This window comes from Seriola aureovittata, chromosome 19 (assembly GCF_021018895.1).
Source record: "Seriola aureovittata isolate HTS-2021-v1 ecotype China chromosome 19, ASM2101889v1, whole genome shotgun sequence".
In the NCBI taxonomy this organism is placed as follows: domain Eukaryota; kingdom Metazoa; phylum Chordata; class Actinopteri; order Carangiformes; family Carangidae; genus Seriola; species Seriola aureovittata.
Window position 1 is genome coordinate 17,516,464 of NC_079382.1, and position 16,799 is coordinate 17,533,262.

General features: G+C 39.8%; 2 protein-coding genes across 5 annotated transcripts in view; one reads left to right on the forward strand and one right to left on the reverse strand.

The window, feature by feature from the left end:
* Positions 1–9,286, reverse strand: part of susd6 (sushi domain containing 6) — a 32,986-nt gene extending 23,700 nt beyond the window's left edge. The window contains exons 1-2 of one of the 2 annotated variants that reach the window (XM_056405462.1): positions 9,058–9,286; positions 2,116–2,301 (exon numbers count right to left, since the gene is read on the reverse strand). In XM_056405462.1, coding sequence (XP_056261437.1) covers positions 2,116–2,260 — 145 coding nt within the window. In that variant the 5' untranslated portion in view covers positions 2,261–2,301; positions 9,058–9,286. The remainder of the gene's footprint in view (positions 1–2,115; positions 2,302–9,057) is intronic. The other variant, XM_056405461.1, reaches the window with a different exon arrangement.
* A 2,718-nt stretch (positions 9,287–12,004) lies between these two features.
* Positions 12,005–16,178, forward strand: acot20 (acyl-CoA thioesterase 20). 3 transcript variants are annotated; one of them, XM_056363613.1, is made up of 4 exons: positions 12,005–12,098; positions 13,352–13,918; positions 14,009–14,211; positions 14,639–16,178. In XM_056363613.1, the coding sequence occupies exons 2-4, from the start codon at positions 13,462–13,464 to the stop codon at positions 15,227–15,229; spliced, it is 1,251 nt and encodes a 416-aa protein (XP_056219588.1). In that variant the 5' UTR covers positions 12,005–12,098; positions 13,352–13,461; the 3' UTR covers positions 15,230–16,178. The 3 variants fall into 3 exon arrangements, with proteins under 3 accessions (XP_056219588.1, XP_056219589.1, XP_056219591.1); XM_056363614.1 differs by lacking the exon at positions 12,005–12,098 and adding an exon at positions 12,106–12,142; XM_056363616.1 differs by lacking the exon at positions 12,005–12,098 and adding an exon at positions 12,299–12,656.
* Positions 16,179–16,799: the final 621 nt, after the last annotated feature.

Genomic DNA, 16,799 nt, shown 5'->3' on the forward strand with positions numbered 1-16,799 from the left:
CCCCCCTGTTACTTCTGTTATCAAGGAGGTAAGGCTCTAAATCTTTCATTCCTCAATATAACTTGTTTGTGATGTCTGATTAAAATTTAAGTTCATACTACAATGCCTGAATTGAAAATGCCAGAAAACTCATCAGAAATATGAAATACTATACTCATTCATCATTAACAAGTTGGGGGAAAAAATTTGTTTCAGTACAGTTTACCTAGAAACCTGTATACCTGAGCCATTCACTGTTATTAATATATTTAGCTTGTATTCATTCAGCGCAAGAGTGCAAATATCAAGGGCTGTACACCATTTTGAAGAGCCAGAACTCTTGAACTGTGAGTCAGTATAGATAACTGCCTCATGTACTATAAGGAAGTAACTAAAGTTAAAAAATACACAGCTATGATGGCACCTGAAAAATAACCTTTGTATTGTCGTCATTTCATTCATAGTATTATTTTCCATTACATTCCTGAGAACTTGGTTTATTACAATATGAAATAATGCCAATGTCAAAATGAACACAAACTAGATTGAATGGGCGTGTTGTCCATGCAGTCTCCTTCAAGCAGCTCATGAGATCATAGGTCTAGAAAAGTTCAGATCACAGTTCATATACTTCACTGCCTTTAACCAAGCCAGTTGAAAATAGTCCTTGCAGTGGAGTCTAGAGAACTATCTGTCCTTTTCCATCAATTGACTGGCAGTCTTAAAGGGCAGGTGCATCATGGGTACTGGAAAGAAATTCTTGGGTGCACATTTGTCCCTAAGTAATGCACCGACTATCATATTGAATTTTGATACCCTGAGTCACAGAATTTCTGGCTACAGCCTTATATGTTATTCTATGTACAACATCCACAAATAACCAGAGTACGTGAAGCGCACACGTAAAGATAGGGTTGCACACATACACATGCATAGAGTACAGGGAGCACGTGGGCTGGTGATTTGAGGACACATTTCCTTGGTATCGGTAGGCAGTGTTATGTGTGTGAGTGTTTTGGACGCAGAACGTGAGCACGATACCAACCCCTCTGGGCTCAACATGAATCATGTGTGTTACATAAGAGAGAGAGAGAGGAAGAGCGAGAGAGATGATGCACTTGGGAAGTGCCATCCCCTTTCTCATCCACCCATCTCTCTTTCTACTCCTGTTGTCTCTCATACTCTTACACACATTCATTTATTTATGGCATTAAAGAAAGAAAATCAATTAACACTTTACAAACATCCCAGACGCCCCCCTCACACCCTTAAACACACACACACACTTACTTATTCATACATACACAGTCCGCCTGCTCTCTGTGGCAAGGACATCTGGCACATTTCACAAGCTGGCTATGTGTGTGTGTGTGTGTGTGTGTGTGTGTGTGAGTGTGTGTGGGTAGTGCATGTGTGGAGGTAGTGTGTGTTTGTGAGTGGGGGGGGACTGGAATATTGGAGGGCTGAAGTGAAAGGAAAGCTGGCACAAGTGAAGGGGTTCGACGAGTACAAGCAATCAGGACTGTCTTCCTTCAGAAGAAAAACAAGACACAAGCTTTATAGGTCCTGCAGTGACTGATAAATACCTATATTACCTCTTTTTACTTCAACTTCCATGTGTGAACCACAATGCCTCCAACAGATAACAATCAATTCAATTTTAAACCCTGATACCTAACATTCAAAGATAATTATCTAAGATCGCAGGCTGAAATAAAAACCTGATCTGAGGGCTGTTGTGGGGTAATAACCAAAACTGTCTAGCTGCGCTAAAAGCTCTCAGAGGACGCTAAATGTCATGGCTGATTAAAACCTTATGACAGCAATGTGACCACAGACAACACCATCTCTCTTTCACTCAATAGCGGAGGAAAACTGTTGTGACTCATTAGGGCAGTGAATGGATTCACAGAGTGGGTGGGATCGAGCACTCAGCTGCCGCACAGAGGCAGACCAACCTGACCGACCCAAGGGTAAAAGAGACCAGTTTAATCTGACTGACCTGCAAGACGAGGAAAAAATAACCTCAATCAATTTACAACAGATGGGCGAAGATGGCGGTTTAGTCGATGTGTATCATGTGGGAGCAGAAACAGAGAGAAAGAGTGTGTGTGTGTGTGTGTCTCTGTGTCTTACCTGATGCGTGACCATGAGGGAGCAGGGCGAAGAGGAGGAGAAGCGCAGAGGCAGCCAGCCTGTGGGCTAGAGAGGAGGAGGAGGTGGAGGGAGAAGAAGAGGAGGACAGGGCTCTCGTCTGAAACGCTACCATTCCATCGCACATCTTTTCTTCTGGCGACCAGCGAGAGTCCTCTACGGCTTAACCTGTCCAGGCCACATAGAGGAAGGGATAGAGAGGGATGGGGGAGGAAGGACACGGATTACTATCAACATTCAGCGAAGGATTACGTAACCAAAAGCAACACAGAGAGACAGGAGGGAATAGAGAAAGAGCTTTAAAGACAGGAAGAGAAACAGAGTGTGACTGAAAAAAGGATTTTCTGTACGGCATCAACTAACAATTGGATTAGTGATGATAACAATAACTAAATGAATGACTTTGTGTACTTCTTGCTCTCATGTGTTGGTTCCTCAAAACAATTAAACCACCCCCTTGAGAGACAGACAACAACTCTCCTTTTTAAAATCTGCTAGTGGCAGCAACAGTGGCTTGAGAGTTACTCTGATCTCCCCCTCGATCCCCAATCTTGTCTTTGCCACAAAATCTAAATGAACCAGCAATTAGACTCTGCCATAGATGATGTAACAGGGAATCACATCCCTGCTGCTGATGAGGTAGCAGCATTAGAGGGACAGAGGCTAAAAATGTGCCCGAGAGAATCAGCTCAAAAACAAAACAGCGATTACAACTGCAGCTCTTACTAAAACCCTGCCGGTGAGTGGAGGAGCTTGTCCAAGTATCTGCACTTTACTGTAGCTTCATCATAAAATAAGTAAAATTTCAATAAGTTTTTGACTCAGGCTGCTCCCTAGTGTTTAGCCAATGTCGCTGATCAGCAAAACTTGTTACTTTATTTATTACCTAGTTACTAGTTATTCAATATTAGTTTGTTTGTGCATCTATAAAAGCGCATAAACAAACACTCACTAAGCAAGGAATCCTCAAATGTAGTTATTAAAGAGTCCTGATAGAAAGGGCACAGTATTTTACAGTTGAGTGATAAACAGATGCTATTCCACGGGCTGCTCAGCTGTGATGCTACGCTGCCATATGCTGCAGATTGTTATCTGTGATAGAGTTTGACGGACATATTATGTAAAGATAACTACATCAGGTGCCTCTTGCTGATATATCCCCAGTATTTTTTAACCACTCGTATGGCCAAACATACTTTATAAGCTGATGATAGTTGCAAAGTGTATTTTATAGCCAATACCAGCCAATAATATCAGTATAATAAGCTTCTGTTTTGTTCCTTGCGTCACTTATTATAGATTGCAGACAATGTTTTTCCTTTTATCTGGGATTTTTTTCTGTAAGTACAATGTAAGTGCAGTGTAAGTGGTATCTGTAAATGTAAAACATCTAACATGTAAATGCAAAATCAAATGCCGTGTTCCGTGATCAGTGGGAAAAAAAAAACAACAAAAAAAAAAACACAGCCATATGCACACAGACAAAAACAGCCCCATCCTCTCTCCACTAATCTCTCTCTGTGTTACCACTTTAACTAACTTCCTAAAAGCATTTGTTGGTTGATTGTGGAGATACAACGAGATGTATACTATCATTTTGTAAATGACATGCACTTGCACGTAGTATAGGGTATGCAGACAGTGGAACCTAAACGACACTGGGATGAAGAAGCAGTAGCTGCGTTCTGTGGGGAACTAGCCGGCTGGCAGGCAGCATATCCTCAAGAGAGGGCAGCGGGCCCATTACAGTTACACAAGGCTGCTGAGCTAATGGCTACAGTAATGGCATGGCTGCAGTTAGACAGCCACAAATTTGATTGCAGAGCTGCCGCGTAGCCACTGGCGCTGCCACACATACCATCAGGAGCTACTATGATGAGGAAAGTAACAGTAAACAAACACATGCTTGGCCAGTAGCATTCACACAACATGCTAGGAGTGTGAATCCACTGGACTGCATCAGAGCAAATAGTGGCCTTAAGTGGATCGTGTAACGTGAAAGATCCACATTAAATGCAATTTCTTAGTCAATGTCATAATAAAATTCAGTTTTCATAACAGACCATTGACTCCAGTTGCAGTGACACTGTGTGTCTACCTTACTGGACTGATTACATGCTGCAATTCAACTTCCGGATATCTTATGCTACTGCCAGTGCTTCCACATGTGAGTGTCCTGCACTAGGCTAGATTTCAAATTACCAAAAGATGAAGATAAGTTAAATTGGCAGAAAATTCCAAACACACACAAACAGCAGGGCCCCCTACTGCCTGCCACCTTTCTGATGTCTCCAAGAGTAGGTGGGATGGTGAGGCATACCTGCATGTGGTGCAGGCCAGTGGGAGAGAGTGACGCAAGTCGGTTTTGGCAGGACAGTTTGGTTGCTGCATTGAGCCAAAGGGCAGCCAGTCAAAAACACACGCAGGGGACCTGTGCCAGCCATTTGATCCACAGACGCTTTCTCATTTGTCCATGTTGGGATCAGACTACTGCTGCTAAGGCCTGGGTTACAGATAGGCTTTACATTAACTTGTCTAAGAAAAATCAAGGACAATCAAAAGTCAAAGGAAGGACAATAAAATAACGTGTTTTGTTCAAAGGCACTTGTTGGGATGTAAATAACCACTTGGGATGGCATTTATAATGCAGGACTGACCTCCCGAGAGCGCTGAGGGCAGAGTATTGAACGGCCAGTACGATCGCAAAGTGAAAACTTAAGCAGAATTAGCTTAATTGCTTTCACACAAGATCATCTGAAAAAGGAGAAAGTCATTAACTCTGTGCTAAGGTATCCCACAAAATACAGCGTTCCAATTAGTTAGAACAAGATAGTTCTGAGCCTTAAAGGAATTTTTTGCAGATCTCATGATGTGCTGACTTAATGTTCATGCATTTAATTGATTAATAACACAGCAGGCAGTTTGACAGCAAAAGCTCAGAAATACGTCATGTTTAACTTTCAAACTTGCAACTGTGTGGGTTTCCTGTCAGACACCACCAAAGATGGTGAGCCTTCTGTTTCCTGGAACAACATTTTGTTCCAAACCACACAAACAAATACTTCCTGCCCACAGCTGTAAGAAGCCACGTAACATTAGCTTACTAAAATCACAATTTAGGGCATGTGATGACATTGGTGTATCTACAATCAACGTGTGCAGCCATCAGTGTCATTCTAAATGGCTGACATTCAAGCCATTATCACAGTATGACTACTTTCATTTATATTAGTACCAATAGAATGGGGTATTTAACAAAACAGAATGTATCTTTTTAAAGTGAATGCAATAACAGCAGGACAATTTAAAGGAATGTATAAATGAGCACAAAGCAAAAGTTATCTAAACTGGCTTACTGGACAGATTTAATTAGAAAAAACACTGAAGATTTTAAACATGTCAGCCCATGCACATAGATCCAAGAAAGGCACACACTTCAAGGTTTCATATAAAAGAACAGGACAACTTCCTTTTTTAATATTAAATAAAGCTCTGTGAGTCTAGGACCCAGATTAAATCATTTCAAGATAGTGTTAGTTTCAGAAAACACAACTAGACCTATATAAAATACATGAAGAATTATTGTCAGCTCTGAGTGGCATGTGGCTTAATTGGTCACCATAATCAATGTGATCACTTGTTCCAATCCAATAAAGAAAATAGCATTTTGTGCAACAGGGTAAGAAGAGGCAAAACTAGACACCAAACCATCCAACAAAACTAGCGTTGCCAGTTCTAGCTTACTGCTATGTTCATATGGAGGAGCAGAGCACACTGTACAATCTCTAATCTGCAGCTCTCTGTCAGATTTACGGGATAGAGGGGAATGGCACCCTTATGTGGAAAATACTGCCAAAACCAGAACAAAGCTGTTCTGAAGCTGTGTTGAAATCAAACATCATCATCAATCAGGCTAGCTCATAATGAAGATGCGCTGTTGCCATTTAAAAATTTATGAACAGCAACATGCCTTTGTTATGCCAGACGTTAGTTCTGTTTTTCTACATTTCAATGCTCAAACAATAATATCAGAAAACATCACAAAATAATAGTCAATAACGAAAATAATCATTAGATGCAATGCCAAGCCATGCTTGTTATTGATTGTGTGGGCCATGTTTCAATCCAGTGCATTAAGAAAGTTGAGTTTTTACAGCATTAATACTTTGTCTCTTTAGTCCGCCACTTGAGGAAAAAACTATGCAACTCTCCACTTCAGACACCAGTGAGACAACCAGCCAGCCAGCAGGCTGCTACTGCAGTTTTTCAGCTGCCCGGGGCTCCTGGAATGCAAAGGGAGCCAAGGAGAGCAGCAGCACAGGCATGTGTCCGGGAACAGAGAGCACTCAGTGTGCCAAAGAAACAGCCGAGAGGAGATTTCCACCCAATAGGCCCCAATGCTACTGCTGCTGGTGGAGCCCGTCTGGGCCTGCGGAGGGAGCCCAGAGATGGGACTCTGCATGGCAGCACTGAAAAGACCCTTTGTTATGAAGCATTTTGTAGTGTTAAGCCCCACAGGGCCTGAGCATCCTTCTGCACTTCCTTAAGGAGTGGGACAGAAACAGACACAAAAATAGAGGAGAGAAAAAAGAGATAAGGAAGAGAGGAGTTAAGGGGAGAGAAGTAAGATGAAACAAGACAATGAAAGGGGAAACACACTAAAAAAGAGAGAAACACTGGCAAATGTTATGTTGACAGTGGTGAAAGGTAGGAAAATCTGAGAATGGGACTGAAGCCAAACAATGTTCTTATCTTTACTCACAAGATGTTTTCTCTAAGCTATGTTGTCAAACAGCAAAGCCTTTGAATGCTGGACCGGGAATCATAAAACTCTCAATGCAGTTACACAATGTGTTTTAAACTGAGAACCATTAAAGCTGCACACAGTATGTCTGCTAGTTACTCTGTGAAAGCCAGAGCATGTACAAAGTGTAAAAACTAAACAAGTCAGTCCAAACAATGGAAGTCAGATAAGTGATTGTAACACTTATACTTATCGCAATACTCCTATCAATTCTGCAAAGAAAAACATATTTAGATTTGAATCAAGCCATAAAAAGTAGAGAGCGCTGTCCAGCAAAGTAACATATTACATACTGTTGAACACTTCAAATACTGTATCAACAACTCATAGGTGCGATAGGATTAAAAACATTATAACATAACAGGAAATAATAGAGGCAGGCACAACACCACATAAAATAATGGCTGCCATTAAAAATCACACAGGTTGATTTTCTAGCGACAAAGTGGAGCAATGACTCAGTGCAAATAGCATGTTATTTGGTCGGTGAACACTGCACTGCTCAACAAAGTTGCTTAGGAGCAGGACAATGTTCACTGACAGTGGATTTATAATTATGGGAACAGACTGAATTTACAGCTGTGATAATTAATTTTGTGAAAAAGAAAAAAAAATACCTCTATGATGGACAATATGGATAAATTCATATATCATGGTAAATGCACTTTTATATGATACTAATCTATAGTATCAGTTAATACAGGAAAATCTATTGAGAAATTGTAAATGGATAAAATACCCAGACATAATTGTTAAATTGCTAATCCAGCAAATGAAACCATGACGTATCAAGGTACTTCATCAAGTTTATGCAGAAATGAAACTAAAATCTACTGTTTCTAATGTTGGTCAGACCACCTAATTGAACAGTTAATTGATAAAGTAACTGGCAGATAAACCGAAAATGAAAACAAATGTTAGTAACAGCACTACATATCAAATACAATGGACAGGTTCCGCTATATAAATGATGTGGCAAAATGGGACAGATAACAGACTTATATTCTCCCCTACTCTCATAACAACATGTGTTGAAAAACGATTTGATGAAAACATTAATCCGAGCCCTATATTAAACACAGAAAATGAAGCTATTTTTAGTGGAAACATTAGTGGGAACGGAATACTTCCTTAACATCAGTGGTTTCTCAAAATGTATGTTTCATGATAAACAAAAGCTCTCATTTGGACTTCCCTGACTTTTGCAATGGCAAAATGTCATCTTTTACTAAACCCAGCAAACCGCTGAAACTTTTCTAGGACCAAAAGCTCAGGAGTGGGAAATTACAGTATTCTGCAAATATCTGAGGAAAGGGACCATCAAAACTCACTAAAACATCCCTGCAACTGTACCAGACGTGGTCAACTGTGTTCATAGCAGCCCCTTAAAGCAGAGTCACACGCTTCGACACGTGCAACTGTACTGCGAGCTATTTAAACAAAGAGTGTGGTGGGCTGCCAACACACACACACACACACACACACACACACACATAACGATGGACAAAAACAAAGACAAACCTAAAGCAACCTCATTCTAACAAAGTAAAATAGCTACCCACACAAATGCTGGAGCTTTGTTTCAGGTAGTATTATGGTTATACACCATGTATAATTCGGATATTATGCGACAACGGTTTTATTAACTACCCCAGCGAACCTCTTGCGATTATTGTTCACATGACCGAAATGTAACAATACAGTAACGTTACAGCTGTTTCAGACAAGGCAGGACTGACTAGCTGCTAAAACCGGTTTTTCTGTTTTAATATATTTCTAAGCACTTTGTCATGATGGAATTTGCCCTCTGATAAAAACATATATCCAGCTGAATACTATAGGGTAGTCCTGACAGAAACAAAATACAGCATTTACCCAAACGTTAACAGTTATTAACGTTTGTCACAGCTCACGGTTAGCTTAATTAACAACACATAAACAAAATTGACAACTCATTATTCTCCACGATAAGTTATTAATCGTTGCGACATTTTATTTTTGTTTATAATTATGTAATGAACCAAAACAGGCAGGGGGTGGAGAGGTAAAGAAGAGAGCAGGAGATCTCGTAGTGGCCTATCTGTGCTTAGCTTGCAAAAAAAAAAACAGACAAGACTCACCAACGTAAAGGTTACCAGCAGCGAGCCTCTCCCCTCTCTCTCGTTCACATTCGAGGCATTAACGGTTGTTCAGATGGAGACACCCAAACGAGAATGTGGCAAGATAAAACAAAAATATAATGTTTTCGTCGTCTAGTTCTGTCAGTACTGCTCCGTTGTTCCTCGTCCTCGGCTCGTCAGCTCTTTATTTTAGGTGAGCGGAAACACTCTCTGTGAGGGCTCTACCAGCTGCCTCGCTCTCGCGCGGTCTCCATGGCTACCTCGTTAAAAGGGCGGATCCTAATCTGTCAAGCCAAACCACAAGACTTCAAAATAAGAGCACAGAATTAGGTGGGGAGACAAAAGAATCCACTAGAAGAAAAATACATAAAAATATAGAACAATAAAAACTGCAAATGCCTTAACTACATATCAAAACTGTATTTAGTTTATAGTGACAGTTGTGTGCAAACGCCCGGGCAAGTAACATATCGTATCATGTTGACTTCTTTAAGTGAAAATAAGTAAATACAACCCCTGCAGCAAACAGACATGAAAAATTGACCCACCCTTCAAATGTTAATGCCCTAAAAGGTTTTATTTCATTATCTTAAAAAATTAAACAGTGAAGGCATATGTAAAAGTTTGGGCACCCTGTTAAGTATAAGGTGAAAATATTATGGTTGGCGTTGATAGGCGTTTCCTCATACCTTAACCTCACCCTAAACTCACCTTAGCCCTAACTAGTTATGTCATATGATGCGTAACCTGAACCCAACCTTATCCTAACCCTAACCAGTTATCGCTGCCTGGTCCCAAACTGTGAGATCTAATGTTATTGAAATAGTCTGCTTTAGGGTTGTATGGCAGCCTGTGGCACAGGGTTGCTTAGTGCTGACTTAGTAGGATGCCCAAACCTTTTCACACACTGGAGTTACTGTATTTTTCTAATTTTTAAGTTCATGAAATAGAGAGCAGCAGTGCATTAACATTAGAAGAAAGGTTCATTTTAATGTTATATTGTTGCAACGGCTGTATTTACCTCTTTCACTTCAAGAAACAATAAAATATTGTCCAAGGGTTCCCCAAACCTTTGTAGACATTTATGTAAACAAAAACATTTACAGACAAATCATCACTAAGCACAGAAAAATTATGTATATTTCTTTTCAAGAGTCACTATATCAAGTTCCTTGCTATAAGATGATCGGTCTGTGGATATTTTAATATGTTTTGCGATGGTATCTACACTGATGTTTGCATCTTGATATCCTACAACCATGGTCTTTTACAATTTGATACTTTTACCATGTCTGCCTCCTGAAAATTGTATTGGTTACTAATGTAAATCACATTTTCTGGCTTTTTATTTTCTATTTTGTCTATTTATTTTTTAATGTCAGACATTTAATGCCATGTTGGACATTGTTGGACTGTTCAAACACCAGGGACAAAGATGGAAATAAATTCAGGACTTTGTCTTTCTATCCTCTCTGACATTTCACATGGTTTTTCTTTGTAGCTGTTGTGACTGGAAAAAGTACTGTACATCATCACAGTGTGCATATGCATTAGATCTATACTCCAGTACTTGCATAAAGAAAGTTAGTAAATCTGATTATATAATGTACAATATAGTGCTACATGTACACACTGCACTGGCAAATTAAAGATAGATGAGAACAAATGTGTGGAAAATTTAATTTCACTAGCTCATCAGGGAAAGGAAGTGAAATCTCTCATGCAGTTCACTCTGCACTATAACCTTGCTAAACCAAGTGCGTCACTGTGAAGACACATCAAAAGAGGCAGTCAGTTATTTTTCAAATCCCTGCCTACTTCCTGTAGGTTCATAAAGTTCATAAAGTATTTGCAAACATCTGTCATCAAACTAGAGACCAGAACCATATCATACAGTAATCTGCCCTTTATCCTCAGTGTCTAGTGAACTATATGGAGCTCTCAGAAGAAACTACATTCATGTTAATGTTGAGTATGGTAAATGAATTTGTATTTTACAGCTTTATGTCTTTTCCTTCTACTTTTAAATATTCTCTGTAGCCTATTGTCCTATGAATCATGTCATGCAATGGTTGTTATAGGGAGTAAGATCATATGCCAACAATAACGAAAGAGGTGATTCTTTGTGTGTAAAAATGCACACTAAGGAAGAATGATGCCACAATGCCTCAATGTTCAAAATTACATCACTAGCATGTTAGTTAAAACTAACATTCAGATGTTGACAGATTTGTTAGTTCTAAGTTATTAAATCCACTTCTACTTTCACTTTCTCCAGTTCCAGTTAAACCCCGCCCCCCCCCCGATCTCCTGTTACACCCATGTCCTGTCCCAATTTACCCTCTTTGGCTATGAAAAATTATTTTCGTAACTCCTTTCCATTAAAAGAAGTCTGTGATAAAAGAGATTTTGAAGTCCTGGCACTGCCCAAAGACTGATTAACACCTTGACATGCCCCTGAGTCCTGTAAAGAGTTTCTGAAAAGACACTCACAGGTTTATCCAATAAACAAGAGGCAGCAGAACCTAGTGTTCTACCATTATGCTCATTATGATATGCAAGGAGGTGGTTCAACATCTTATCATATCATCTTCACCTAAGGAGAAAACACATATGCTGCAAATGAGTTTCCCATCATACAGTGCTGTTAATTTGCTGTGTCCACATCATTGAGACCAGTGCATTCTCTAAATACTGTTAGGAGATTAATAGAAAATAGATGAAATGCTCCTCATCTGCCAAGCCTTCCCAGTGTTTATACTGTGCCAGTGCTGACATCTAGTGGATGCATCACCTTCCTACCTATATATCGGTTCCTGAGTCGATAACGTTAGTTGGGGAATTATTAAAAATAGATAGATAGATTATTAATTTTATTTCATATTTGAAAGTAACGTTAATTTCTATAGGAAGCACATATTTTAAAAGACGATTTTGACATACTACTAGTGTAAGAGAGACAGCACAGGAGAAGAGAAGCAGCTGATAGTGACTCCCCCCTTTCCTTAGCAAAGTGGTTGCGCCCAGTTGCTGCCTGCTTGGTACGTGCTACTTTTGTACACAATAATGCTTAACTGTTGTACAGGTTTGAATTTTTTGTCACTTTCTGGGTGGTTGGAGATAATACTTTTTAACAGGCATTAACAGTATGGCTCAAATTATTGTTCGCTTTTGTCGTTCGGTCGTTTGTTTGACCAAAACAAAGGCGCTAAACAAAAACAAAGACCATAGTCAAACTGAAACCTGCAAACTTACTTTCTTGCTAACTAGCTAGCTAAATAAACTATACATGCAGGAGTGGATGCATAAAATACAGTCAGTGCTTGTGTTTTGGCTGTTAACCAATTATCTCTTTCGTCTAAGGAACAGTGAGCTGTGTTGCCGACCTTTCACCCAGTTAGACATTACCCTGTCCCTGAATGCACTTTTTTCCATCAACCTAAGACCCCCCAAAGCATTTCTCAGTTAGCTACAGAAACACGTTGTCTACAGGCAATAGCATGGCTAATGTTGTTTATCTAGTCTGTTTCAAATTGAACCCGTCAGTGTTGCTCATGTGATTGTCGGTCACGGAGTTGATATTATCTGGGTGAAAGGTGGTAAGTGACTGAACGCAGTTTACATTTGGCCTTCAAAAAACAAAGACACGCTTTACCTGCCTCAAAATGTCCGTGCAATTGTCTTAATCTCCTCTATAGACACCCATGGAGCACTTTATTAGGAACACCTGTACACCTACCTATTCCTGCGGTTATCCAATCAGCCAATCATATAGCAGCAGTGCAGTGTGTAAAATCATGCAGATGCAGGACAGGAGCTTCAGTTAATGTTCACATCAAAAATGTGATCTCTGACTCTGGCATGATTGTTGGTGCCAGACAGGCTGGTTTTAGTATTTTTGAAACTACTCATCTCCAGGGATTTTTATGCACAGTCTCTTGTGTGTATAGTGCTCCTGGTTACATTTAGTGATGGCACTTTAAACACAATACAGAAAATTCAGGTTTTACGGGCAAACTTGATCTTTTGTACGAGTGAAGATTATGCTTATTAAAAATGTAAAATGGGTTTTTATGTTATGTGAGATGATTTACTGAGGTTCTATAAATGTTTTCATTTAAAACTTGAATTAATTTTGTGCAGCATCAAATAAATGTTTAAATATTCCAATTAGAAGAAGAAAAATCCAATGCAACATTTGTCAGTAACAATTTTGATAGTGCTGAGGCACATATAGAGTTGATTTTTTTTGTGAAATCTATGATATTCATTCAATTCTTGGTTGTCTTGACAGATGCAGTGACCATAGAGCTGGACCAACAAGACTGAAATAAAGGCCCTAAGAAAGGGAAAGGATATTGAGGCCGTAACGGTGAGTCACTGTTCCCATCTTCAGGAACTAAAATGGCCTCCTCACAGATCCGCCTTAAAATTCTCCCCAGCGTCCGTTGCCTGTTTGATAAAATGGTGCAGATAAAAGTAGAGGGACTTGCTCCTTTAAAACCAGTCGAACTAAGGTCCAAGTTGGTTGATGACAGAGGGGTGATTTTCAAGGCCTCTGCCCAGTACAAAGCAGATGAAACTGGCCAGGTGGATGTTTGCAATGCACCTTCTCTGGGAGGAAGTTACACCGGAGTGGAGCCCATGGGTTTGTTTTGGGCCATGGCACCAGACACTCCACACAGTAAACTCCTGAAGAAGAATGTGCTCAGCCCAACACAGGTGGAGATAGCAGCGCTGTGTGGGGAGACTGGTGAGCTGTTAAGCTCTGAAACCAACGAGAGAGGATACATGACAGAAGGGATGAAGAGAATACCTGTGCAAGAGGGCCGGATACGAGGAGTCCTCTTCATACCACCAGGTTAGTTGTGTTTAACTTACAGGAGAGTTGAGAAATATACATAAAAACTGGAACAGTGTTGGTGTTTAAATCAATGTTTTTTTTCTTCAGGAAAGGGTCCATTCCCTGGAATCGTGGATTTGTACACTTTAGGTGGAGGGCTTACTGAACCCAGAGCCAGCCTCTTGGCAAATAAAGGTTTTGTTGTTCTGGCACTGGCCTATTATGGCTACCAGGGTTTACCAAAAAACCCTACAAACCTGGATTTGGAATACTTTGAAGAGGGTGTAACATATCTGAGGAGGCAGCCAGAGGTTAGTACTGAAGATAATAATCTCAGAATCTCTATTGTCTGATATTTACTTTGCTGTTTTACATCTTCAAACAGCGTTCAAGTAATTCATAACAACTGAAGTGAGAATATGATTTATGCTCATGTTTGTATCTGCTGTGTCTATCTTGCCATCTATTGGCTTTTGATGACACAAACCTTTGGTTGTGACAGAAGCTAAACATTTTTTAGATGCAATTATTAATTGATTAATTAAGAAAGGAAATGGCAGATTAATAGGTAATGGAAATAATTGTTAGTTGCAGCCTCAGTTTATATAAGCCCTGGTTTTTGAATGGAATTGAGGAATCGTTATTTATCGCTCAAAAGTATATTTCATCACATCTTTATGACTTAAGACATACTGGCAGGGGTACACGTGCTTATTAACGCAATACCTCTCTGCACAGGTCAAAGGTCCTGGGATCGGCATCATATCAGTCTCTCATAGCGGTGCTTTGGCTTTGTCCATGTCATCTTTCCTCTCAGGGATCTCAGCAACCGTCTTTATTAATGGCTGTAGTGCAAATACTGTGATCCCTCTACACTACAAAGACACTGTAATCCCTGCACTCCCCCCTGTCATAAAGAATGTTAAAATCACAGACTCTGGGCTTGTAGATATACGCGATGCCTTACCGGACCCTGCCTTGGAGAAGAACAGGGCATCTTTGATTCCCATTGAACGTGCCAGCTGCCAGTTCCTGTTCGCTGCTTCTGAAGATGACCACAACTGGAACAGTGCTTTTTTTGCACAACAGGCTGCCGCAACACTGAGAAATCATGGCAAAGAATCGTTCCAGCTGGTTACTTATCCTAAAGCTGGACACTTTTTGGAAGTCCCTCACATGCCTTACTGTCCGTCTGGTTTTCATGCAGCAGTAGGGAGAGCGGTGGTGTTTGGTGGGGAGCCAAAAGCCCACTCTGAGGCTCAGCTGGACCTGTGGGAAAGAGTCCAGGAGTTCTTCAAGAGCCACTTGGACAACAAGAGCACTTGTTAGCAAGCAATGCTGCATCAAGTGTATCAAGCATCCCACAATGGTCATCCTTAGCTATGCTTAGCCTTGAGTTTCTAATGAATTAATTTGTCTAAGGGGTATTAAATTAGACTGTATGAGCATTTCTATGTTAAAGCCTTTTGTTTTTGGACTTTTCTAGACTTGAAACAGACACAGATCATTTTTTAAAAACATTTTGAAGTTTTCACAGAAGGTATTTTCCATTTAAGTATTCCACTATAGGCAGCCCAGTGACATATCTAAATGGACTACAGCCATCACTATTTGTGTTAATTACCATTGTGCTTTTCCTACAATGATAGGACAAAATGCCTGCTGAGATAACAACCTATACATCATGGACTACAAAATAATTATCGCACTGTGTGATTGGATACTATTATTAATCATTATGGATAAGGTCTTTGTATATAACACTGTTTGCTGCTGTGCCAAATGCAGTATAAACATTCTGAATTACCAGTATTGTTGATAGAAGTTGAGTTACTCTGTAATTCAGTAGTGTATTTTATTGACTTTGGTCGGTGTTGTGATGATGCCATCGTATTTTTTTATTGTTTCACAAAATGATAGTGTAGAAATGAATTCCAAGAATACTGAAATATAAAACAAGGGGTTAAAATGAGGGATCACCACATGTTCAGCAGAACAGTGGAGCACAGTTCCTCCAAATGAACATTAACATGATTGTTCTGCATGGATTGATTTTGTGATATAAATTATCAGAAAAAATACTCTTATGAATAAAAGTAGACGTTGCCGAGCTCTAAACATGAAATGAAAACACTATTTTAACTGTAGAAAATACTAGAAATTTGTTTTTTTGTTTTGCTATTTTGATAAATACTGTGATATCACGGCTGTTGGACGATGATTGTAAATGGCAAGAACAATGTTGGTCACAGTGAATTAAAGTCATGCACTAAGCTGATCAGCAGTTGCATCATCTTGTTATCACAGCCTGTGATAATAAAGCCTTCTCTAATACCAATCAATATCATTTTAATACAGTTAAGTACAGCAGTGAGTCTCCCAGAATCAACTCCATCAATGTGAATTATCATTTGTGCAAATGATGACATCTAGTGGCAGCTCGGCCCTCCTGCAATTACCTCTGATGTGTCTTACACCTAATGAGAGATACAGTGTGTGTTCTCTCATACAGTGCGATGTGAAGCAGAAGAGGAGAGGACGACGTTTATGATGAAAGATTTTGAAATGAAAACATTAATCCCACTGCTGTGGTTTTATTCCCATGTCAAAGTTCAAAAACTTTACATCTCTTTACATGAAGGGTTTTGTCTGTTTCAAAGGGTTTGGGAATTCACTTTGATGATGTAAACCTTTTCCTGTGGGATTGTATTAACAGTGTAACCTGCCTCAGATAAAAGAAGTGGGTCTGATTGTGAAGTTGGAGAAAAGACGCTGACTCCACGTCCATCTCTATGGAAACGCTACCGAATCTGGTGTGGACATGCAGGACATCTCACACAAGGGAGGAAAGACTTCCAATTTGTTGAGACAGTTGTCCTCTTTGTTTAAATAAAATGCC

Coding starts and splice junctions, on each gene's coding strand:
- acot20 (XM_056363613.1), top strand. CDS start 13,462: ATGGCCTCCTCACAGATCCGCCTTAAAATTCTCCCCAGCGTCCGTTGC. Junction 13,919..14,008: donor AGTCCTCTTCATACCACCAG/GTTAGTTGTGTT, acceptor TTTTTTCTTCAG/GAAAGGGTCCATTCCCTGGA. Junction 14,212..14,638: donor ATCTGAGGAGGCAGCCAGAG/GTTAGTACTGAA, acceptor CTCTCTGCACAG/GTCAAAGGTCCTGGGATCGG.